At 35.8% G+C, this 24654-nt stretch overlaps 1 protein-coding gene across 6 annotated transcripts in view; it reads right to left on the bottom strand.

Moving 5' to 3' along the window:
* VPS13B (vacuolar protein sorting 13 homolog B) overlaps positions 1-24654 on the bottom strand; it is a 473584-nt gene that overhangs the window by 187935 nt on the left and 260995 nt on the right. For 4 of the 6 annotated variants that reach the window (XM_040548605.1, XM_040548600.1, XM_040548602.1 and 1 more), the window contains exons 26-30: positions 19875-20046; positions 18725-18839; positions 16483-16624; positions 14354-14759; positions 9181-9292 (exon numbers count right to left, since the gene is read on the bottom strand). In XM_040548605.1, coding sequence (XP_040404539.1) covers positions 9181-9292; positions 14354-14759; positions 16483-16624; positions 18725-18839; positions 19875-20046 — 947 coding nt within the window. Of the gene's footprint in view, positions 1-9180; positions 9293-14353; positions 14760-16482; positions 16625-17181; positions 17249-18724; positions 18840-19874; positions 20047-24654 lie in introns of all 6 variants that reach the window. The other 2 variants (XM_040548603.1, XM_040548604.1) reach the window with 1 other exon arrangement.

The raw sequence follows: 24654 nt of genomic DNA, 5'->3' as shown, positions 1-24654 counted from the left end.
ATCACCCACAGCTGAGAAACTTTGTTACAGAACGAAGTGTTGTGCACTGGCACAACAGAGAAATAGATGTCCTTGTGGAAGTTCTGCTTTGCAACTGCTATTTATGTCTGATCTTCAACTGTCCAGTGATGGCAGTTTTCTTAATAGTCATGGGAAAGGAGTAGACACTATGAAAATTACATAAAATATGATATTGAACACTTTGCAGACTCTTCTTCTCTCATGCCTGTCTCCCAAATTCACAGCCCAACTGGCTAACCTAAGAACTTCACAATCTGAACTCGCAGTCCGAAAGCCTTTCCCAGTTAGCTCAAAATTATACACAGTTATTAGTGAGAATGAGCTATACCTGAATAATGAAACAATCATAATAACCACACTGTAAACTCAAAAGCTTTACCAGAAAAACTAAATGCAGTTGGCCTGGGCACTGAGATCTTCACTCTACTGCTGCAACTCCTTCACCAGTTAGCGAAGGGAGTGAGGCAAACAGCCAAAACAAGGCTTGTACATGGAACACGAGATAGTTATAATCATATTTGCCTGCTGAAATGTGTGTGCAGTCACAGCTGGTCAGTCATTGACCTGGAAGTGGCACACGAGGCCATGAGGTACCCCTGTATTGCGCTGCACTGCTAACCAACAAGCACCTCCACGAGGTGCCCAAGCTCACGGTGATTCTCCTCACCATACCCTCCACGTTGGAGTCCCTCCCAAACACATGGGGAAGTTCCCGTGATCTTCTAAGTCAAACCTGAAGGAATTTGAGAGATCTTTGAAGAAATCGCTGCCAGCCTCTGGATCTGCACTTTCTGTCACAGACAAGCTGTGAACCTCCATGAAATTAACTTCATTCCTCCTCCCCACTCCCCATGAAGGGCTGGGATGCTGCTAGGGTGAAGAAGACATTTGTGCAAATATTTCAGCCAAATCAGGAGCAGTGTACTCAACTGAAAAAAGGGGACAATTTTGCAGATAAAACTGATACATGAAGTTAGTAAAGCAGAAATGAAAGTAACAATAAATAATGGGGGGAGTGCTATTTTTAATCTTAAAACCTTTCCTTTTTTTAATGTACACATTGCATGAGAGTTATTGGAGACTTCAAAAAATAACTTCAGCAGTTTAATGGATTTCACCTTTGCTGTGTTTGAATGAATTCGTTAGTTGTGTGAATAGATTCTTTATTGACATTTACTTGACAGTTTATTTTCCTGACATATTTAATAAGGTTTACGAAACAGCTGCCCTGATTAACAACAAATGGATGTTTAAATGAGATAATAATGGCCATGCTCTTTGATAGCAGTGTTTCTATAAAGCTTGTTTCAATTTGTTTTCCATGAGGAACTGCACAAAGAAATTCAAAATCATTGTAAGAATCAGAGGAAAAAATTCAGTGCTACTAAGTGAAAGAGAAAATATAAAGTGGGTCTGTGTATTGCACACACAGTGATTAACCTGATGAAATTCAGGAGAAAAGTAAAGTTGTAGGAATGCTTTACTTATTTTGACATGTATTTTATTTTGAACCATCACAGTATAAGGGAAAGAAATGATTTTTAAAATATGTATTTAGCCAAATTAGTTATGTATTACTGCAGTTCCAGTAAAATGCTCAACTGAAGAAATCTCAAATAAAAATAAGATTGATGGTTAAAGCTGAACATTTTAAAAGTTGAATTCCAAATATAAATGAAGCTTTGAATAGCTCTTGGTATTAGATAATTAACAAGCTACGTTTTTGAAATTAAACGGGCAGTTCCAGCTGTTATTTTACAATTAGTTTCCACTGAGGGTTTTAAATTAATAACTGCTGCAACAGCCTCAAACATGCCAATGTTAATTAGCAGTGATGTTTCCACGTAATGCTATCCATATATATGAATATTTTACTGGGGGAAAGGTCTAGGTAGAGTTTTTTTCCCCTCCACTAAAGATAGAAGAAGAAAGAAATGTAAAGCAGGAAAATGTTACTTCCAAACCCAATTCCAGACAGAAGTTCAGGAAATTTATGCAAAGGAGAGATGACTTTCCTAAGCTCTTTATGCAAAACAAAACAAAATAAAACAAAAAAACAAGCAGCTAAGGTTCAACTACAGCAGCAAAAAGCAGTATTTAGAACCTAAGAGCTAATGGGAATAATTTGACTTAAAACCCAATTTGATAATTAATAAAGCTAAGATCATTAAACACAAAATAAAAAAGTATTTTAAAAGTTTTTTTTTTTTTAAGAAGTAATACTGTAAATGTAGAGACAAGCCTCTTAAAAAACCAACCAAACAAGTATGTTGATCAATAAAAACATACTCGTCTAAATTTCAAAAACTTAGAAGATAAGTTAGAGGAGCAAATTTAAAACATTCACTGTTACAGTATTTTTTTATTGCCTTAGTACAGGAAGAAAAGAACTGAACTTGATGTTAGTGTAACCCTGCTTCACAGTTTCTATGTGATACATGAAATACCTCTCCTTGAAATACTGAGATTTTTTTTCTAAGTTATTTTTATATATTACCTCTGCTGTTTGAAAAATTCTGAAATTGAAGAAAAACTGCAATAGAGAGTTCATGATGCACTGTACTTTTCCTAATTCCTTATGACACAAATGCACATTTTAATAAGCTGCTCACATTTCCATCAAAATCTATGCATGCACTTTTTTTTTAAAAAACTGATTATCTTCGTTGTCCTTATGCAAAGAAAAAGAAAGAAGCTCAGGTTGGCATTAGCTACTGCCCTGTTTGCCTACCAAATAAACTTCAATAAAGTACTAAAAAAATGAAGTAAAATGGAAAATAAGTTTTATTTAGAGCCTTTATAAAATAATCAACTCTTAAATGGAAATGATTAGGCATGTATTCCTGGAATCATTTAGTTATCTGAATACTAAACATCTATGCAAAAACAGATTTTTTTAAGTGTTAATTGGTTTGAAAAGGAAAACAAAGAATTAGCCTTATTGCTCATACTATAGTTGTAGAAATTATAAGCTTTTTATAACAATAATTTAAAGGTATGGTTTTACAAATGTAAATATGGTCCCACAGTAATTTAATACTGAACAAAAAATGTTTCTGAAGAAAAGATGCTTATAGATGTGGGTGCTGCTGAAAAGTTTTGAAAAGCATTTGATTTTCCAAACCACATTTGAAAGAAAAAACAGATTTCTACGCAGATTGCTGGCTGTGTCTGCACTTCTTGCATAAACTCCTTCCATCATTCTTTCCTTCCTCTCACTCCAGCACTATCAGCACAGACACACAAAATTGTTTACTATTGCTTTTTTCACCAAAGGACTTTTGTTAACCAATTATGGGCATTCAATGATAGTATAGGTATGCTCTAGATAAAGTTCCTTGAAATAAAGATAGATAGCAGATATAAGAGAAATAAGATTGTTTTGTTATTTGCAAATGCTTGAGTTATCAAACAGTGGAAAACAGTAAAGTACAAAAACGAAAAGCAGTAGATGAGATACATTTACAATAGAAAGACTTGTATTGATGAAAGGTTTTAAGAAAAATGCTAAGTAATTTACAGCTATTTTTTCATGATTATACTCTTCACATGTAATTTTTTTTGGGGAAAGTGGGGGAGTAAAGAATTTCCATTTTACATTCACAAATTGAAAACAGTCCAAGTACTGCTTTATGCTTTGATCTATGAAAGATCTACACATGAAAATGACCATGGAACATTCAGACCTGGACTATTAAGCTTTGATGTATGACATGAATGAAATCCTTGGATCTCAAAAATGATGAATCTGGAGTGTGGACAACAATTAGATTCTTTATTGGCCAAACTGAGGAAAGCTTATGATTCTACTCACCTAAATCTCCCAAACTTGATAGTTTAGTAACACTTATGCAGCAATTCATAAACCAGGCCTCCAACACCTCCAGTCTGTATTCTCTGTGCTTTTTGTCAGTCATTTCTTTCTTTGTCTCAACAAACTCCGTTAATGTGACAATACAATATTTTACCTTAAATTTATTTCACTCTCCCTGTTCATGGATATTCCCTAAAATTCTATTAATTAATCTTTCATGTCAGAGTTTGAAAAAAAATGACCATTTTGGGGATGACTGGCAATTATCCATATAACTGAGTAGGTAATTTGCACAGTCTTTGTTATAATGGGGCCCTTATCCTGAACTAGAACTAAATGCTATCTCAATTTCAACTTTGTGCTCCTTCATATTTAAGCATGGGTTTATTTCCTCTTATTTCAGTTGGAGAAACAGAATTGCTGGGTCCTGTGATGGAGTTTTCTTACTAATACTGTCTAATCCTGATGGTAGCTTAGCACAACTAGTGTTATTCCCCATCATAAACCCTCAACACGCATAGATTTTTTAAAAATCCAGTCCCTTTTATGTTAGCTTTCCACTGATTGCACTAAGCACTGTTTGTATATACAGTAATCTAAATGATCTAAAAAGGTGACAAAAGACAATGTGAGATAATTGAGCAGAAAACTGCTTAAGATGACTACAGACACATTTGATTAGTTCCACTTCTTTAGAGCATTATAATTTATTCACGCTGATATTCCACATTAGTCACTTTTATTAAAAGAGAAAGAACTGAGGAAACGACAAAGGGAAAACACATGAAGACACACAAAGAAGGAAATGTGGCCTTCTGGAGCTACCCCAGGAGATGATGCTCTGTTTGCCGCAGCCATCTCCATGCATGGAAAAGGATCTTCTGGTCTGGTGCCCTCAGAATTGCTTTATATACATCAATCAAAAGCCTTTGTTTGTTTTTGGCAAGTGATTATCATTTGTTGTCTGGAGAAAGATACGAGCCACTCAGTCTAAATTGCATTGAGGAAGGGGTTGGACTAGATGAACTAGAGAAGTCCCTTTCAACCTTTCATTAATTCTATGCTTCCCTTTGGTTTTTCTTCAACAGAATCAGCAACACAGCTCCTTTTAGTACTTTTCCACAAATGTGCACATATATATATAAGTTTTTAGAGAAATGCTCACTGCTAAAGAAATTTTAAACGATGTCCTCCAAAGCAAACAAGCCGCTGCTACTAACACCACAATGGTTTGTGAACGAGCTTTCTCTATCTCAGCACTCTTCCTCCCCCAAACTACTAGAACTTCCTCTGTTCTGTAAAATGTACTTGAAATTGGCCATTTCAAAAGTTACTGCAAAACAAACACAGAATGATCACACGAGGTAAGAAACGACCACGTCATCTTTTCTTTCTGTGACCTGCTGAATCATCTCCATGTAGCAGCCCCCTAGTCTTAAGTTTATTATGATCAGATAGTTAAAACCACAAAAATACAGTTGTCTCCTTCACTGGTGCAGCAGAAATTTCATTTACTCTGACTATATGACTCCTCCACAGTTCTAATTCACTGCTCTGCTCTCTCTTTTGTCAAGCTAGGCAGCTGCCTCATCTGCATGCTCATCCAAAATCTCCTTTATTCTGCTCACGTGTCCCCATCACAAGAACTTCGGGTTCTGCTGCACAGAACAGTCAGTCCTTGACAAAAACACCTGATTCTGGTTGTGCTTGTTGAAGACAAACACACCTTAGCTGGGGATTAAGAATCATAAAGTCACGATGAATCATTAAAAAAACACAAACTCCTAGGACTTAAGAGGAAAAAAAAGGAGAAATTGTTTCTCACTGTGACCCATACAGTGTAGCTGTACTTCTTTCAGGAATCCTATATTTACTGTTATGGCATACAACATCTTTGTCTACTATAGTTATTAATAGGTCTAAAAAATTAGATCATTTTCAATTGGAGGAAATAGTTATTTTTAGACTAATTTTTATATGGTAAAAGAAAACTGAAGTTACTATGTCAATAAATTTCTTTCTAACTCGTAATAATCACCTGAAAAAATATTTGTGTCCAAACTTTTGGGGCACATTATGTTTCCAACATTCCATTTTCTATTTAATTCCCTCTCCAAGTCAAGCAAGTAAACTATTTTTCCTAAGACACAGATGGAGACATTCAGCTCACAAGGCCCGGTTTCATTTAATATGACCCGCAGCCATACCAGATTTACCTTTCATGCACTGATATTCTGTTAATGCTAAACGAGCACTTTCAGTTTTTCATGTATGAATTTATGGGACAAATTCAAAAGATATTTGGAAATTCTATTCAGCCACTAGCCATGAAAAAGTTTCTCAGCCTTTCCTAAAAGAACAGTTTCTAAATGAGACACAAACATTCTTCTTTCTCATGAAACACTACTAGTGACATTAATTGCATGTGGTTGTAGTTCAGACCTAAACAGAAGACTGTTTAAACCAAAGTGACACCGCAAATTAAGTTTGAATCCCCACTCCAGAAACACTGTAAAGACAGTGGTTCAGACAATGATTTATTTTCTTTTATTCTATTAAAAGCAGCAGTAGTAAATTAGAGGAGAAGAGAGGTTGGAAAAAGAGGGAAGATGACATGTTGGGATTATTAGAATGCTGTAGCAGCTAATTCTTCAGTAATCAACAGGCTGCTGTAAGGGTTTTTTTTAAGCATCTCTTAAACTGGGTATTGTACTACTTGTACCTCTGTTGATATTTACTAATAAATCTTTCACCAAAAGTCACGAGTTATACATTGTGTGTGAGCTTCTTCATTTAACTATCTAACTTTTAAGCATTCTGTATCAGCACTACAACTCTCCCGTTACACATTTTTGCTATTCAGTATCTTGTACCACGGGCAGGTTAAAAAGGGCAAATACTGCATAACATATGAAATTTGGTATTTGGAGAACAGAATACTAACACTAGGCCTAAGTGTTAAAAATATCCCAATATCCCCACACTTTTTTTTTTCCCCCTTTGAATATAGATTGTGTGGCCCACCCTAACAATCCAAAAATGTTTGCATTTTGTTACCTAATTTTCCAAAGAAAAACTGGCAAATGATGAAGTGAACACCACTCAATGCCACTGGTCAAACACCAGTGATTGTCACGTAAGAAAATGCACATGTATCTTCAACCATGCGTCTGTAACTACAGTATGTTCTGAATCAAAGCATATGTAATTAGAAAATGGATTTATTTCAACACCAAACTGGAATCTTACTGTTTTGTGATAAAAAATATTCATTGATATTGCTAGAAAGTGTTGAGTCTTGCTTAAACACACCAAAATAGTAATGCCCTTCCCAAAAACAAAAGACCACCCACTACCAACTTCAATATTGTCTCATAAAATTCTGCAAGTAACTTGACACTCTGCCCCAATGTACTTTAAAAACACTAAAGCTAGGATAATTGGATGATTAAAGGAACAAAGATAAGACTGAGTCATTTGACAGCTGCTGAGAAATGAGAATGCTCAATGAAGTTAGAGGAAATTTCTGAAAATGGCAGACATTTCCCAAAAAAAGACATCAGAAGCATATGTTGTGAGGCTGGTCACAAAGAAATCAGTAACATTCAGATGAGAGATGTCTGTGGCCCAGTGCTTATTTCTATCTTACCCCTTCAGTGCCTTGGTTTCTAAAGGAAGACTGGAGCATATCATAAAACTATGAAAACCAAACATACACTGCACAAACCTAATCCAGGATATTTCTGTATATATGATCCTGAGACCCATAATGCAAAAGAGTAGCAGAACCTTTAAGCAGTTGAATGACTTCTGGTTTGAACAGCACAGAATGTCTGCAATTCAGGTAAAGCCACAGCTGCAAAGGTATCAGCCTCAAGAATGTAAACTGGCATAGCTTCACCGACCTTGAGGTAAATGGCATCCCTCCCATTGCTTATGCACTGACTTGTGATGTGCACACAAGGAACATTACGCAGTTCCCCTAAGTGACAGAAACTACCTTACTCTAGCTGAAACTCACAGATTCCATTTTTTGACAGGGAATTTTGCTGACAAACTTTCAGTTGCAGAGAGAAGAGTGGAACCTACTTTGATTTTTACAACTCTCAAAGCAGAAATCAGATGGGAGTTTATTCTTAGAGAGGAGCAGGGTAGAAGCTGGGAGAGCCTGTACAAATATCAGGAAGATCTCTTTTGTCTGTGGGCACACTGAGGGTTGGATCACGCCTTGCCACCCAGAACAGTTGTTGGTGCCAGGCTTGAGATTTCTTCCACAAGAGCTCCATAATAAAATAGATACAGGACTCATTTAAAAGAAACAAAACAAAACAAAAAAACACATCCTACTATAAACTACTATAAGTAAACATACAAGCAAATACAGTATTTTAAGCATCTCCAAATGGAAATATGAAGAAAAAGACTCTTACAGCTTCTAAGTGTTCTGAAGAGAAACTGGAAATATTTCATTGGTCTCCTAAAAATCCTAGTCTTGACAAAAAGTAAAACTTGCTGTCATTTTCTAGGCAGTAAATGTTTTACTGCTGGGAAAAGATTTTGATGTTTGTAATTTCTATTGAAGAGCACTATGAAGTAGTTAAAAATATTGCCACATCTGAAAAACAGACCAGCGGGAAGTATAAGACACTTGTTCATCTGTATTTCTGTGACTTTTCTCACTTGGTATTATTTGCAACCATACTTTCATGTCTGGCAACAGTGCCAACTCTACTAAGGATCATATATTACTTTTATCATGTTGATTACATATGTTCCCCAGTTTTGCTGCCTATATATGATTAGTGTGGTTTGCACATACTTAGTGACACAATCCAGAGCATGACATTTTCACAGAAAGTATGTTTACTGGGAAAGAGTTCCTTAGAAGTTTGCTTTCCTTTACAGCTTTGATCTACATGACATCAAGAATCCTACAGTTTGACTATGTGTTTACCATTTATATTATTAAGATCTATCTCCTTCACACTATATGGCTACTGAGCATTTTGGTAGTCACAAAAAATTCCTTTTCTCTTAGGTGAATTTAGTAGCTGAATAAAAGAAAGCCTCTGAAAATGTTCTCATCTGTGAGCTTAAGCTGTGTAATGACTTGACATTTAAATTCTGTTATTCATCAGCACTTCACAGAAGAACTTGATTTGTCTAAATGGATTTGAAAGCCCACAAGTGAAGAAAATCAGAAAAACCTGGTTTTGTATATCAAAAGATTGTATGTGAAAAGTATTTTTACAGGCTGCACGTACCCATTTTATTGATCAATTAACTTCTCCCAAAATGAATTTTTCTGAGACTATGAAAAACCAAACCCTTCCCCCAACACTTACTGATAAATGTCTTTTCTGAGTACAGCTCTGCTTAGAGGGTTGTCAGCCTGGGGAGCCATAGAGACAGATCCAATCTTGAGAACCAAAGTGTCTTCTTTAATTGCTGGATTAGCTGTAGTTAAGAGAAGAGTAACGTGTGTTTGATTAAAAGTCAAATGCACATAGCATCTAAAAATTATTTCTTTAAAAAAAAAAAAAAAAGAACCACCTATAAGAATGTCTGTTAAGGATTCGGTTCTGCTTAGGAGCAACAAGTTTGCAAAAGTAATTAAAAAAACCCAACACCTACAAAAACAGTATTGTTGTTGTGATATATAAAAGACAAAACTACTGTCATTTAACTTCCCCACAGTTTTATCATGCAACTAAATCCTGACCTGTGACTTTCTATTTTCTCTAACAGTTTTTTTATTTCATTTTTTTTTCCAAAATGAGTTCAATTCCACAGACTTCTGTGTGATCTGTTCTCATAATTATCTGCCCACATATCTGCATGATAGGCACTTTGGAACACGCACCCTTTTTAATACGGGCTTAGGTCCTTTAGAGGTTAAATAACCCGCAGGATATTACAATGCAACCATCCCAGTAGCATTTGGTTTGGGTTGCAACACACATGCAAAGTTCAAACACAAGGGCTGAAACAACAGAATCTGAAATCTGCCCCAAAAGGAACGAACGAGATGTAGCACCAGACAGTAAATTCCACATCAATAACAAAATTACTCAAAGAAAGATCTTTGCTTTCCACTTTCTCTCCATCATATTCAAATTTCAGCCACGTGTACAAATTCTTAGTTTTCAAAGCGCTGGTAACATTAGTCAGAAAACCCAAGTTCTGCCCAGAATAAAACAGTATGACATGTCTTCTAGTAAACAAACTCTGTAAAGTTTGCTTCTGCTTAGAAGACTACCAGACAGTTGGGAAGCTCCTGAGAACATGTAATGAAGGCTCAAAGAGTTCATCATCTGAAGTGCAATGGTTCGCTTCAACACCAGTGTGATACATGACAAAGATGGAATAATATCACACTTGCTCCCATGTTCAAGAAAATTCAGCAAGACTCTTATACAATGAGCTTGTTAAGCAGATATAAAAAATAAATAAGTCACAGGGTTCACAGAAATTCCAATACAATATTTTGAAAACATTGTAGGGAATACCACAGTAAATATGCAGTAGAGCAGTAATACAAGCTACAACACATAATTTAGACATGAACATAAGGGACTTGCTTAAAAGAACCTCATCTACTTAAAAAGCAAAAGTCACATCCTTTTGTCCCCAAAGCACATCAAAAATCATATACAGATGCTCTGGTTGCCAGAACAAAGGTAGAAAAAGTTAAGTTGAAAACAAAATCCTGTTTGTTATTAATTTGAAATCGATATTAAATATACTTCAGATTCTAACTGTAACTTTATGGCAAATGCCTTATTCTGAGATTTGGTTTTTAATGAAACATATTTTAGGGTAAGAATTGTCATTTGGCTCCAACACTTAGCAAAGCAAAATAAACACAGGACTATTCATTATGGCCTCTATTATGTAAGCTTTTTAGGATTATTATTATTATTTTTAAAGGCTGTCATGGTTCTTTTGTGTACAGTTTCCTTCAGGTTAAGAAATTAAGTCTTAAGATTAAACCAGAAAGAATTACAAGCATTAATATTTTCGGCTGGTTTGTAATGAGTGGTGATCTGAGTTGTGACTTAGGGTGACGAACTCCTATCTCCATTCACTAACCTATGAATTCTCCTATCAGCTTTTCGAAACATGGAAATAATGTGGTAAATGTAATCACAGTCATTATGAATATTAAAAATTTGGAGGGGAAAGTAAGTCTACACTGTACAAATACAATCTAGGAAAAACTTACAGACCCAAGTATAACAATGTTCCTCACACTCTCAGATGGTTTTACACATTCATCTCAGGCTTAATTTGCTAAGCTGAAAACATTATGCTCCTTTAACCCTTCCTTGTAAGGCAACTTCTCCAGCACTTGCTTAACATTTCTGGTGCTTTCCAGAACACTCTCCAACTTCATCAATACCCATTTTTATAACAGGAAGCAAAGTGGACATGATAATCCGTCATCTGCCCTATGCAGAAGTACAGCTATCTCCCTTCTTTCTTTTCAGTAAGTCCACTGTGACTCTTGGGCTCTTTCAGCCTCTGCTTTCCAGGAAAGAGTCTCCAGTCCTGAAGATGTAGTCTGCATAACCTTTTACTCGATATATAACTTCAACATTTGAATAATTAGTATATTTTCTACAAGCAGTGCTTTAAGTGCACTGATCCACATGCATACCCTGTAGAGTCCTTAACATTATTTTTCCTGGGAAATTCTTACAGCAATGATTTAATATTTACTTTCATATTATTATATAGCAATTTCACTTACGACTCCCAACTGATAATAATTTTTCAGACCTTTAGTTAGCTATCTCTAATTCTTTTAATATTTCCACAGACATTAAACTGGGATAGATTTAAATTAGAATACCATGAGACACCGTGTTAAACTCTTTAGGAAAGTCTAAGCATATCAAATCTTTGCAAACATTTTATCAACTGGAATAGCAACCATCATAAAGAATGGAAAGCAGATGTATTTAAGAAGACTGTTTTTCTATAAAATCATATTTATTATCATGTAATAAATATCATATAAATCTTTATTAACTGAATCCTGTAATAGATTTTTCCTTTATGTTTTCCAAGGGAGAAATAAAGTTACCTCTCTTAATTTTATTTGCACATCACACTTTTCGTTTTAACAGGTACACCTTCAGCTGTCTAAAACCTGCTATTCCAAGGCATGTTAAAAATTAACCTCAGAAGACCAAGATCCTTGAGCACAAGTTATTCAGTCTGACCAATTTGAAACTGTTTAATAGTAAGCAAGGAGGATGTTACAGACCATATGTTATGACAGACTTCAAAGTAGAGAGTCATGCTCATGTGACAAGAATATATCACTCCTACAAATGCAGGACATACGTTTATTCGGTATGCTGCCTTTTCTTTTTCACTATCAACAAATGTATCATGTCCATTCTTGTGACTCCTGATATTTTGCTCCCAGTATATATTACAAATATTTCTTGTTGTCTTCAAACCAGCCAGATGCAGATTTTTGTTGTCTTTACCACTTATCAGTTTTATGCAATTTACATGTTTTTATTTGATTTTTAGTGGCTGTCATACAGTATTTCTTTTTTCTATTTGTTATATATAGTTATATAGTGTGTAAACTCCTGAGGAAAAAACCCTACAATTTTGATTATTTTTTAATGTTTGGGTACTACACTTCAGAAGTTCAGTTCTGGACTGCAAAAGTGAAGAACAATTTGCCTTTTTTTTTCTTTTTTTTTTCTTTTTTTTAAAAAAACAAACAACACTACACCTCTGTATATGAATCACAGTTATATGTGTTTGATGGGAAAATAGTTTAGGTAACTATCTCTAATTATAAGGTTAGAGTTGCAGACAATGGACTAAAAGACAAACCAAGGTCATTACTTCTCTACTTATATTGCAGCAATCACACAACTCTTTTTGGACTAAACTGTCTTAATCAACAGACGATGAATGAGGTCTTATTGTTGTATATATCCATGATATATAACAGTTTTCTGATCTAGCACATCCGTAACATGGGTTATATTCAACTCTTACACTGCATTATTGTTTCTAAATTCTATAGGGCTTGAAGACAATAAGAAGTAGAAGATAGAAATGATTTATTTCACATTCAGAAACAGATGAAAGTTTGGAAGAATGTGGATTGAAAATGAAATGAAGGAGAATGGAACTGATTTTCATATTGATGACATTTCAGAATTTTCCACTGGAAGAGATTAATTGACTGTGTTATTAGTTTAGTAAAGATAATCTTCATCATTATTCTTTAAAAGTATATATATTTTTTCTACCTACATTCATGTTTAACTACAGGCATTGTATATTTTGCAAGTGTTTTGAAACAAGGGATGGCAACTAAACAAGGGATAGCAAACAGACAAAGGATTTTTTAAAATTTCTTTTTAATGAAGCGTGCAGCTACAGAGCCACAAAAACATACTTCCAAAAAAGATTTCCTTGACAGCATGCCCCAGAACTCCCTTCCAACCAGAATCATAATTCTTTCTTGCCAACACAGCCAGTCTAATTTCATCTTCCTGTGTTTGCACCATTCCCCCCTGGAAAATTGTAGAAGATGCTGGCAAACAAATGATTCAAGTAAATTCTCACTGTCTGCACTTTTTGCAATTAGGTTACGAAAAAAAAACAACCCACACACAAAAAACCTATATTCTTAGGATTATATCGTGTGCTATAATCTAAAATGGTTAATAAAAACAAACAAAAACCATCACATACCTATAAGACTTCAGCAAACATATCATGATACCAGTAAAATATATATTTTTTAATTTCTAGAACAATTGTTGCTAATGGAAGTGATCACATTCCTGCTGTTACTAGGTGTACTTTTAGCCTCAGCATCTATTTCTGTACAAAGACTGTAATAGTGATGTAAATATATTTTATGTAGGATGGAAAAATACTTTTTTAAATAAAAATGCATTGTTCATGGATCAAATGGCTAATTGCTGTTGTTTGAAAGAACAGTTTATGCTATCCACAATTTTGTAAATAACTGGAAGCTTCTTACATAAGGGAGTTTGAATAACTTCAGCTAAGAGTTACTAAATAAATGATAAACTGTATCAGCTGTTGGGCAACAATCACAAAGTACAGTTTGCAGAAAATAATTAAAATGAAACAGGACCTGCTTCACTACTGAATGGTTTCCTATGTGCCTATTTCCACAAAAGCTAAGGCTTCCTGCTTAGACTCCTCTTCCAACAATGGAGAGTATGGAAGACGTTACGGGTATCAGCATAGTAAGAAATGACAAAAGAATCACCACTGCAGAACTGCATTTCTCTTTTCGCAACCTGCAACTCTCTTTTCAACAACTGCAACCTCTTTTCACAGTTCTTGGATGAATGACAGATGCTTTCTACCTCTGCCCCTTAAAATTCTGAAGACCCAAGCAATCATTCTAAATGTAAAGACAGTAAGGTCAGCAAAATAACGAAGTTAGAGCATTTGGTTGCAATACTGAACAGCAAATTTCTCTAACATAACATACTGTACCTTCAGCATTATGGTGGTTTTCCTCTTTGGGAAAGAAGACTCTTATTACACCAGTGTTGATATAAATCAGAGGCAAGTTGCGGGAGGTCAGAGTATGACTCCTCATAGGTTGGCCGGATGATTTCCTTTTCTCCTTTTGACTCCTTGGCAACCTGGCTTGAAAAATGCTTGCGATTGCATTAAGCAAAGGAAAACAGAGGACCACATCAAAAGCCTGAGCAGAGAGAAGGATCTCGTGAAGAAAGTGAGGAGAACCATCAGTGTGGCCTTCGGACAGCTTGTGGAATGTTCTTCGTTCATTTCGTGATATCAGTTTGTGCCGGACATTTTTTGTCACAGCTTTTGTATAAGTTAGAGAAAGAAATCCATGTTGTTGGTGTGAGCCATCTAAAAGTTTTGCAGTTGTCTGTTTCAAGAAGAAAAAAAAGGATGAAAAAGTGTACACATACATCATCAGTCAATTCTCTGTTAGTTAAGATGTTTAAGGTTCTGTATTTCCTAATAGCCTCCCACCCTCTCTGAATCCCAGAAGAAATTTTTTCCTTTTTTTTTTTTGATGGACAATTCACCCCATAGTGCATCCATACTTCACAATATTGTCACCTACAACTATAAATAATTTCCTAATAATTATTCACACAATTACATATATTGATGTCTATTTCATTTTAGAAGTAAATCTTACTTGCTTTCACTGTCCTTTATGTAACTGCAAACACCATGGGTGCTAAAGCAACCCTCTGATGTTGAGATAACTTCACTCCCTCTAAACATGAGTAGTCAACTAAATACTCTAAGAATTCAGTTGGTTTTGCCCTGATCAATTTTGAGTATTTTAAGAGAATAGCTGTAACATGTCTTAAAGCACACCATTTAAATAAGGATATATTACACTGTAGTTCAGAAATACCAGATTCCTTCACTTAGAAAGATTTCCTTGATAAATATGACAATTAGATACTTAACTCCCAGAAGACATATATTGAATTTTTGATATCATCTTTGAAAGTCTTTGAGATTTCGGTTATACATTGTTAGTGACTGAAAATTGCAAAAAAAGCAGCAACTAGGAAAAATATTATTTTAAGTGTAATTGTTATTTTAACAGTGTAATTGTAACATTTTTGATAGAACTCTCTGTGATTGTTCAAACATTACCTTCAATCATTTGAGCACAAATAAAAGCAACTACATTGTGCAAGCAGTTGCTTTTTTCAGCATCTTCAAATTTGATTAAAAAAAATTTAAAGTAAATTAAACCACATTAATAGAGCAAACACCTCTTTCTTAAATAAACAGGATACACAGATTAAATGTAGCTTAAATGTTGAAAAATTTGAAGCTTTTATGATTAAGTGAATTAAAACAAATTAGAAAGTTATATTTTCTATAAGATATGAAACAAATAGAATAAGATAAAGTATTACCAATCAATATTCATGAAGAAAAAAAAATCAGACCACACAGAACTTCCACTAACATATAAAGATTCTATACAGTCAGTCATTTGTAAAGACAAAGGGCCCAATGCCATTATATATAAAGTCTTTCAAGGACAAACCAGTAAGAAGAAAAAGTTTTTTAATATCTCACACTGATATATTCTTACTCAACAAGTAATGATCTAAGCAGGCAAAAGAAAGACACAAACATGAAATTGTTAATTGTTGCATTATCATTATTATATAAAGCAATTCTAAAAGGTTGCACAATGGCATACTGCAGTAATACAAACCAATTAAATCCCCAAGTATGTATCAGAACTACCTGAACAAAATGGAGTGTTCAGTACTGGCTCTTACGTTAGTCTCTGAACATTACTGTATGTGTTTACTTTTAATATAAATGAATCGTACTGACTTCAGTGGACTGCTGTTATGCACTGGATTGTGAACCACAAACCCTTATACCCATACCTAGTCAAAAACGACTAACAATTATTTCTAAAAGGTAAGTGGGAAAAAGCACAACTTATGTAATCAACATATACAATAAATATATCCGGTACAAAAAGTATTTAGGTGAAATTGAGATTTTTAAAAAACTTTGTCTCATTTTTTAACCCAACCCAACTGGCATTTGTTAGTGGAAGTCCTGTTTAAGAAAAAAAAAAAAAAAAGGATTCTTACAGAGGGAAAGAAGCCAGAGAAATTACTGAAAGGGTCCTGCTTGCTGATGGGTCGAACCAACAAGGTACGTCTGTTCAGCTTGTCAGTACAGGAAAGGAATACACCTCCACATTGCCCCAGAGACCAAGAATCTTCCCCAAGGCTTGAGGTAATGAACAAGGCATGGAAGAAAGGAAGACAAAAAAAGAAAAAAGAAAAAAAAAAAGAAAATCACCATAAGCAAAAAAAAAAGTTTATGTTAAACTTGCCCAGTTCTACGTAACTGCAACACAAAGCCTATGCCATACTCTCTACTAAAATGTCAAAATTCAATTAGATAAAGCAAAAAACTGGTATTAAAAAAGAAACCTTGTAAAATTTTATATGAATGGACAACCTATTGCAGGAGGAGATAACGTAAGAAAATAAAAGTATAATAGACTCCTATTTACAGAAAATCGACTTACCCGTGGATTTTCAGAAGACGGAATGAGGAGGAGAATGATGACAAGAATCAAGAAATTGTGAATGAAAAGCTATACTCAAATACATTATAAAATCATAGTATTGTTTAGAAATATTAGTTATTAAGAATTAAAATGTTGCTTTGTATTGTAATTCTTGTAATCATTCTTTTCAACATACAAAAGAACAAAGAAAACGATGTTGCTCAGGAAGAGTTATTCAAGTAAGCACCTTAGGTTACTAAAGAAATCTCACCAAAAACTTTTGTCTGCATTGTAGAAACATTCCTTCAGAATGTCCTGACTGCCAGCCTTCCCCTGGTCTGGAAGACAGAATGTTCACCTTATCTATTCTCTGCTTTTGGCTTTAGTTCATAGAAATTTAATGACAGAGAAGGTTATTCTGAAGAGATTATGAAATGTAAATTAAAACAGTAACAATTTGGTCATGTGAAATGACTTTAAAAAAATAAAGAAACCTCATTATAGCTTTAGGAAACAAGAACACTCTGAAATTGAATTTTTTTTTCCAATGGACGCATTATACTCCTGGAAGTGAGGTATCCTCTCTCAAGCACTGCACAAACTCTGTGGACAATGCAGCTTGTTAAGAGCTTCTGGCTACTGGGATTCCAAAGCATTTTAAAGCAGCATGACTTGCTTTAAAAAAAAATAAAGTACAAACTTTGATTATCAAATATTACCATATGTTCAAACAATAATATTTATAACTCAGGCAAAAGAACAGGAATCAGATTTTGTTTGTTTGTTTTAGACTGTTGATTAGAAAAAAAGTCTCAGAAATGTGAGTAACTTATCTAAGTTGATATTAAACCTCCTTCCTACACAGGCAAGGATAAGGAATGTTCTATAAAACCATGCATTCATAGGCTCTTAAGTCAACATGATTTGTGCTTCTAAATAGTTTAGTAATTTTCAATGCCAAAGAATTGTTCTAAAGCTTTCAGTTATTTTTTTTCTCCCAGGAAATAACACAACAGCCATCCTATTTCCTCTCAATTTCCGTCTCTTAGAATCTGTTGAGCTGTAACAGCAAACAATAATCCACATGATCAAACACTACATAATTATTTTTCATTTGTGTGCTCATGGCCAATACGTGCTATAAGAGATACGCAATATCTCTACAGAACTGTGCATTTGGGTGCCAAACGAATACTGTTACATCTCTGCAGCAAAGTAAACAAGATTTGCTAAGTGGCAAGATATATAGTAGCTCTAACTTCCTAGCCTAAATGTACATAATATTGATGACATACTGGCTGACATTAATGTCTGAAATGTTGCTTAGGCATCTCTGCAAAACACTATGCCAAAGAAACAGAGATGATCAGCTTAGTTCCCTCCATTACTGTGTTGCTGAAACACAGCAAAAGAAATAACTTGATTTGTTAGAAAATTCTTTTTAATATGTAAAAGTATGGCACCACAAAACACTAAATTGATAGAGGTAATGTGTCATGAAATGGTATTTAAGAAATTTCCCATTCAAAAGTTCAGCTAAAATAAATGATTTTTGTCAATGGACCAACAGAGAAGCAAATGTGAAAAAATGCTCTCCTAATTTGTAATGATTTCCAAGTGTTTTTTTTTTTTTGGAATTGGATACAGTTCTGAGAAAAAGAAATTCTGATTTTGCTTACTTAACAAGATAACATCTATCTCATTTAAAAGAAATTCAACAACAATCTTAAATTCAAGCTAAGAAATAATAATAAGAAAGAAAAATCTGCCTCCCTTCACACTGACATTGTAAAAGTGTAACTCCCAGGAATTACCTGTTTCTGTAATGGTCAATATTGAAGCTTTCTATTTTACATTTGATTTTGGTATACACATCCTGCATGTCCACTGAGGCGCTGAGATCTTCTAATTCACTGACAACACAAACTTCTGCAATAGTCCAAGGAGATAAAAAACAATTAATCTGAAGCCTGTAACTTTGAAAGCATAGAAATAAACCTGGGATGCTATGTTTCATAAATAGGATGATGCTAACTTGACTCAGAGGTTTTTCGTATGGCAAACTTTTATTCAACTCTCATAATGACAGGAACCAGAAGAAATCCTATAATCCAAACTGTTTTATACAAAACCATAGAGAGACTCATCTATGGGTGTTTTAGTTCAGGTTTTCATAGTATAATTCCTGTAAAAATACAAAGATATTTGACAAGATATTTACTCCAACAACATCTGAGATTTCTTTCTTTCAGGTAATTTTTATCAAAGGTTCAAGTATATCTCTTTGAAAATTAATTTAATCACTAGTCTCCTTATATTTTCACAGTTCTATGATTAACGATGTTAAACTGTTAATCATCAGTTTCCTAACAAAAAAATATCTGAAGTCTTTCAGTACATTTACAGAATGAGTTCCTTTCAAACAACTACTGTCCAGATGATAATCACTGTAATCTCAAATTTAAAAAAAGCTAATTGTGTTCCACACATATTTCTATTTTTAATATGAAGTTCAATCTTCCAATGACTTTAACGATCGTGTGTGATCTGTGATGAAAAATAATCTGTGGTGATAATAATCTGTGATGATTATTTTGAATTTATCAATGCAAAACTACATACTTACAGATGGACACACCCAAAACACACTACTAAATCATATAGAAATGGAACACGATTGCTATTAAGGCAAAAATGCAGTATTCTATTAAGTAAAATAACTGACTTATTTCCAATTTAATATAATCATCTTTCCACATGGAAAGGGAAGTTTAAGCCAAAGAACAATGCTGAATTATTTTTACATGCACTAACCTAACTCCAGCTTGTTGCTCTGATCCAACCATTTATTTTTGTATTAAACAATGTCTAATATTACCAATAAACACTCTGTAGCTAATACTGTGTTGTAAAATAATGTATGGAACTTAAAATTGTACATTATGGGAAAAAAATGTTGAATACCTGTGCCATTATTTCTAGGATCAGGAGCAAACAATTTTATAGTAATTTTTGGCAACATCCACTGCATCCACAGGCTGACACGTCCACTTGAGACTCCAATATTACTTGTTGTTTGTTCCAATGTAATGGAGTCGGAGAATGGAGAGTCATCACCACCCTGAAGAGAATCACCCTATAAAACAGAAGTAACAGCTGAGAAAAGAATATTTGCTTTTCACCGCTGCCCGTTTTTCTTCTGTCTAAAGTGATGTTGACCCACCAAATTATATACATATATATACAAGCAGACTCACTGACAGTGCATTTGAATTAAGCCATTTTTTTAATGTCAGGAAAAAAATAGAAGAAAATATATTATCCTTTTTTTGTTGTTGTTGTTTTGTTTTGTTGTTGTTTTTAGGTAGAAATAACAATTATATAGTAAAATGGTGATGTTCCATGACTTGGTATAGGGAGCTTTCCTCAATAGCTTACACCAATCTTGCAGGAATTGATAGGAATATTCTGACGTGCAATGGGAAAAGAGAAGTAGATATGTGTATATCTGAAGGGCAAAAGAAGAAAGAGTTGTTGAAGGTGCTAAATGGAGAAGATCACAGTATGTCAATAACATTTCCATACTGCATATATGGCATTAAACTTTTTTTTTTCTTGTAACTGCTTGGGAAAATGATTTCACAAAATAATAGCTATGTGTAAGAACTGAAAACATTTTAGTTCCAATGTTTAAAGCTTTTCTGTTGTTTAAAAAGTTGATTGTCACTTGCAGTATTCTTCAATAAATGAACTGTTGATAAGTGGGCTTGTAGAAGCTTCTGTGCCACCATTAATCCTTGCTCATTCCCTAAAATATTAAGGACTCAGCAAACAAGACATAGAAGTCTATGTTTTCTTAAAGAGAGCATGACATATGAAAGACATACTGAAAATCTTATTAGGAGAGCTTATCAGAGACCTGCAGCCAAGTTCTGATAATTATTCATAGGACAACTGAAAAATTCACCAGCAAGGGGATTTCACCAGAACTTTCCTTTGCCGGAACTTACTGGGTCCAGAGAGGAAAGAAAAGATGCTCCTCAGTTCTTAGTATTTACTGCCTATTAAACTCAATGCAATTGACACACAAGTCACTAGTGTGAACCAGAAGCCACTAACAATCCCCAGCACCTTCACTTGTAACCCCACCAAATGCTGCAAGTTTCCTTCAATATTCAAGCATAAATGGAAAAGAAAAAGATATTGCCACTTTGATTCATTAAGACCAAGTTGTTTTTAACATTATCAGACCAATAAACATCCAAACTTTTAATGAATGCTTTGAGGATTACAAAATATAAATTATGATGAACATTCTTAGGAATTTTGAGATTTACCTAAAGATTAACCATGATGATTTATATGGAAAACAGCCTAAAATTAGACACACATAGAAGGTATTGCACAGTTTGACTGAATCCACTTTAATCTGTCAGGCAGGATATGCTAATACACTCACTTCAGTTCTGGAAAAAACTTACTTTCAGTAGCAAAATCTAAAACCTGACATTACTTGACTCATTTTGCAGTCCAAGACTGCAAATATGGAAATTCTGTTAGCAATCTGTTTTCTGGATGGGTAGAACTTATCCCAGACCAAGCAAAATAGCTCATATGGAAGCATTTATGTTGATAAATCACATTTTCAATCAACTCAGGCCTAAAGTTTAATTACAGGATTTCTATCATGTATACATGTTCTCTTATCACCATCCCAACCATAAGACAAGACAAAAAGGTAGGTCAAAATCTTTCAGAAATTTTGTATGCAGCATATTATGACTTTGGGCTATTTGATAGACACCAAATGGAGCAGCTGACATCTTGCTGTTATAATCTATTACATAATGAAGAAAACAATTACTTCTTCCATCTTCTTCACAGAAACACTGAATGACAGCTTCTACTTCAAGCTTTCAGCTTTAAGTCACTCAAATTAACATTTACTGTTGTTTTTTTTTTTTTTTTTTTTTCCTGCAAAACCTTTAGAGGGGACAAATAGAACGAAAAACAAAGGTATTTTATCAGTGTACAGCTACCTCTATCCTTTAAAAACCTACTGATACCTGTAAAGATGGATAAGAAAACTTAGCTTGTGCACCTACGACATGTTACTGGAAAGGAATACCTAAATGTGAGACTACAGTATCTGGAGCAGTTCAACAGATACAGTATGATGTGCTGATACGAAAACTATGATTAATTTCACCTTTAATTTTCCCAGTGATGGTGGTATTGCATTAAAGAAATGCATGAAACCAAGTATTAGCATGACTGCTTACAGCTCTGAATAGACTACTTATAGAGTCACTGGTGACTGTCTTGAAAAAATGGTTACGCTACAGAGAACTATAGAAAAATAGCTGCTAATTGAGGCTTATTAGCTCTCCTCCCTTTCTTGCTTCCCTCCCTGTTCTTTCTTGTTTGAGCACTACACTGTATTCTCATTGAACAAACTTCCTTACACAAAACCACCCGAAATCCCTCTCCAAGACATGGACTTAGCAAGACCCTTTTGCTTTCATCATTTGTTTATTCCTCCTCCTTCTGCTTTTCTCTTACATTGACTCTAAATTTAGATTATTAATGAATAAAAATTGGGAAACAACCATGAAAAGTGGCAGGCCTGGCACTCTCCAAACATGTGAAAGGATACAAGGAGAGCAGCCACTTCTCCAGTACTATCCAGCATTAGTCCTTACTGCTTCTCCTGAAATGGCAGCCTCCATTATTAGGAAAGCGACACATGCAATGAAGCAAGGTCCCATTTTGCCATCCTCTGATTATCTCTGTCACCCACAGAATCATAGAATAGCTTAGGTTGAAAGGGACCTTAAAAATCATCTAATTCCGATTCCAACCCCTCTGCCGTGGGCAGGGACACCTTCCACTATACCAGGTTGCCCAAAGCCCCATCCAGCCTGGCCTTGAGCACCCCCAGGGGTGGGCTGCCAGTGCCTCACTACGCTCTGCGTGAAGAATTTCTACTTAACGTCTAATTTAAATCTACCCTCTTCTAGTTTAAGACGACTCTCCCTTGTCCCTTCATTATCTACCCAAGTAAAGAGTCCTTTATCCATCCTTTTTATAAGACCCCTTTAAGTATTGAAAGGCCACAATGAGGTCTCCCTGGAGCCTTCTCTTCTCAAGGCTGAACAGCCCCAGCTTTCTCAGCCTGTCTTCACAGGAGAGGTGCTCCAGCCCTCTGAGCATCTTCATGGCCCTCCTGTGGACCCGCTCCAACAGCCCCACATCCTTCTTGTGCTGGGGGCCCCACACCTGGACGCAGCACTCCAGGTGGGGCCTCACAAGGGCAGAGCAGAGGGGGACAATCACCTCCCTCCCCTGCTGGTCACTCTGTTGTTGCAGCCCAGGATGCAGTTGGCCTTCTGGGCTGCAAGTGCACACTGCTGGCTCGTGTCAAGCTTTTTGTCCACCAGAACCCCCAGGTCCTTCTCTTCAGGGCTGTTTTCAATAGGTTCTTCGCTCAGTCTGTCCTCATGTCTTGGGATTGCCCCAACCCAGGTGCAGCACCTTGCACTTGGCCTTGTTGAAGCTTGTTAGGTTTATGTGGGCCCACTTCTCAAGTTTGTTCAGGTCCCTTTGGATGGCATCCCTTCCTTCTGGTGTATCGACTGCACCACTCAGCTTAGTGTCATCTGCAAACTTGCTGAGGGTGCACTCAATTCCACTGTCTCTGTCATGGATAAAGATCTTAAGTGGCACCAGTCTCAGGACGGACCCCAGAGGAACACCACTCATCACTGGCCTCCACCTGGACACAGAGCCATTGACCACAACTTTCTGGCTGCAGCCATCCAATTAATTCCTTATCCACTCTTCATCTCTCCAATTTAGAGATAAGGATGTTGTATGAGACATGTCAAAGCCCTTAGAGGAGTACAGGTAGATGACATCGGTCGGTCTTCCCCTGTCAACTGATGCAGTCACTCCATCGTAGAGGGCCACCAGATTGTTCAGGTATGATTTGCCCTTGGTGAAGCCACACTGGCTGTCCCGGATCACCTCCTTGTCCTGCATGTGCCTTGACACTGCTTCCAGGAGGATCTGTTCCACGATCTCCCCAGGCACAGTGGTAATGCTCACCAGTCTGTAGTTCCCCGGGTCCTCCTTTCTATCCTTTTTAAAAATGGGAGTGATATTTCCCTTTTTTTCAGTCACCAGGGACTTCACCTGACTGCCAGGACTTTTCAAATATGATGGAGAGTGGCTTGGCAACTACATCAGCCCGTTCCTTCTGGACCCTGGGATGCATGGCATCAGGCCCCATAGACTTGTACCTGTTCCGTTTCATCAGGTGGTCTCGAACCTGCTCTTTGCTTACAGTGGGAGGGACTTTGCTCCGCCAGCCCTCGCCTATGGGTTCGGGGAAACAAGAGATGTCGGGAGCCTGACTGGCACTGAAGACTGAGGCAAAGAAGTTGTTGAGGACCTCAGCCTTCTCCATGTCTGTTGTTACCAGTTCTTCCTTCTCATTTATCAGAGTGGGTACACTTCCTTGGACTTTTTTCTCTGACCAATGTGCCTACAGAATTCCTTCTTGTTATTCGTTGCACCCCTTGCCAAGTTCAGTTCCACCTGTGCCTTGGCTTTCATGATCCCATCCCTACACATCCAGACGGCATCCCCGTACTCTTCTCAGATGCGTCTGCTTCCACTGCCTGTGCATTTCCTTCTTACACCTCAGTTTGCCTCCAGTCTGCCTCCCCTCAGCTGTCTACTA

The sequence above is a fragment of the Cygnus olor genome, chromosome 2, assembly GCF_009769625.2.
Source record: "Cygnus olor isolate bCygOlo1 chromosome 2, bCygOlo1.pri.v2, whole genome shotgun sequence".
Taxonomy (NCBI): Eukaryota; Metazoa; Chordata; class Aves; order Anseriformes; family Anatidae; genus Cygnus; species Cygnus olor.
The sequence above is the reverse complement of the archived record's forward strand: the minus strand, read 5'-3'. Positions and strand labels throughout refer to the sequence as shown.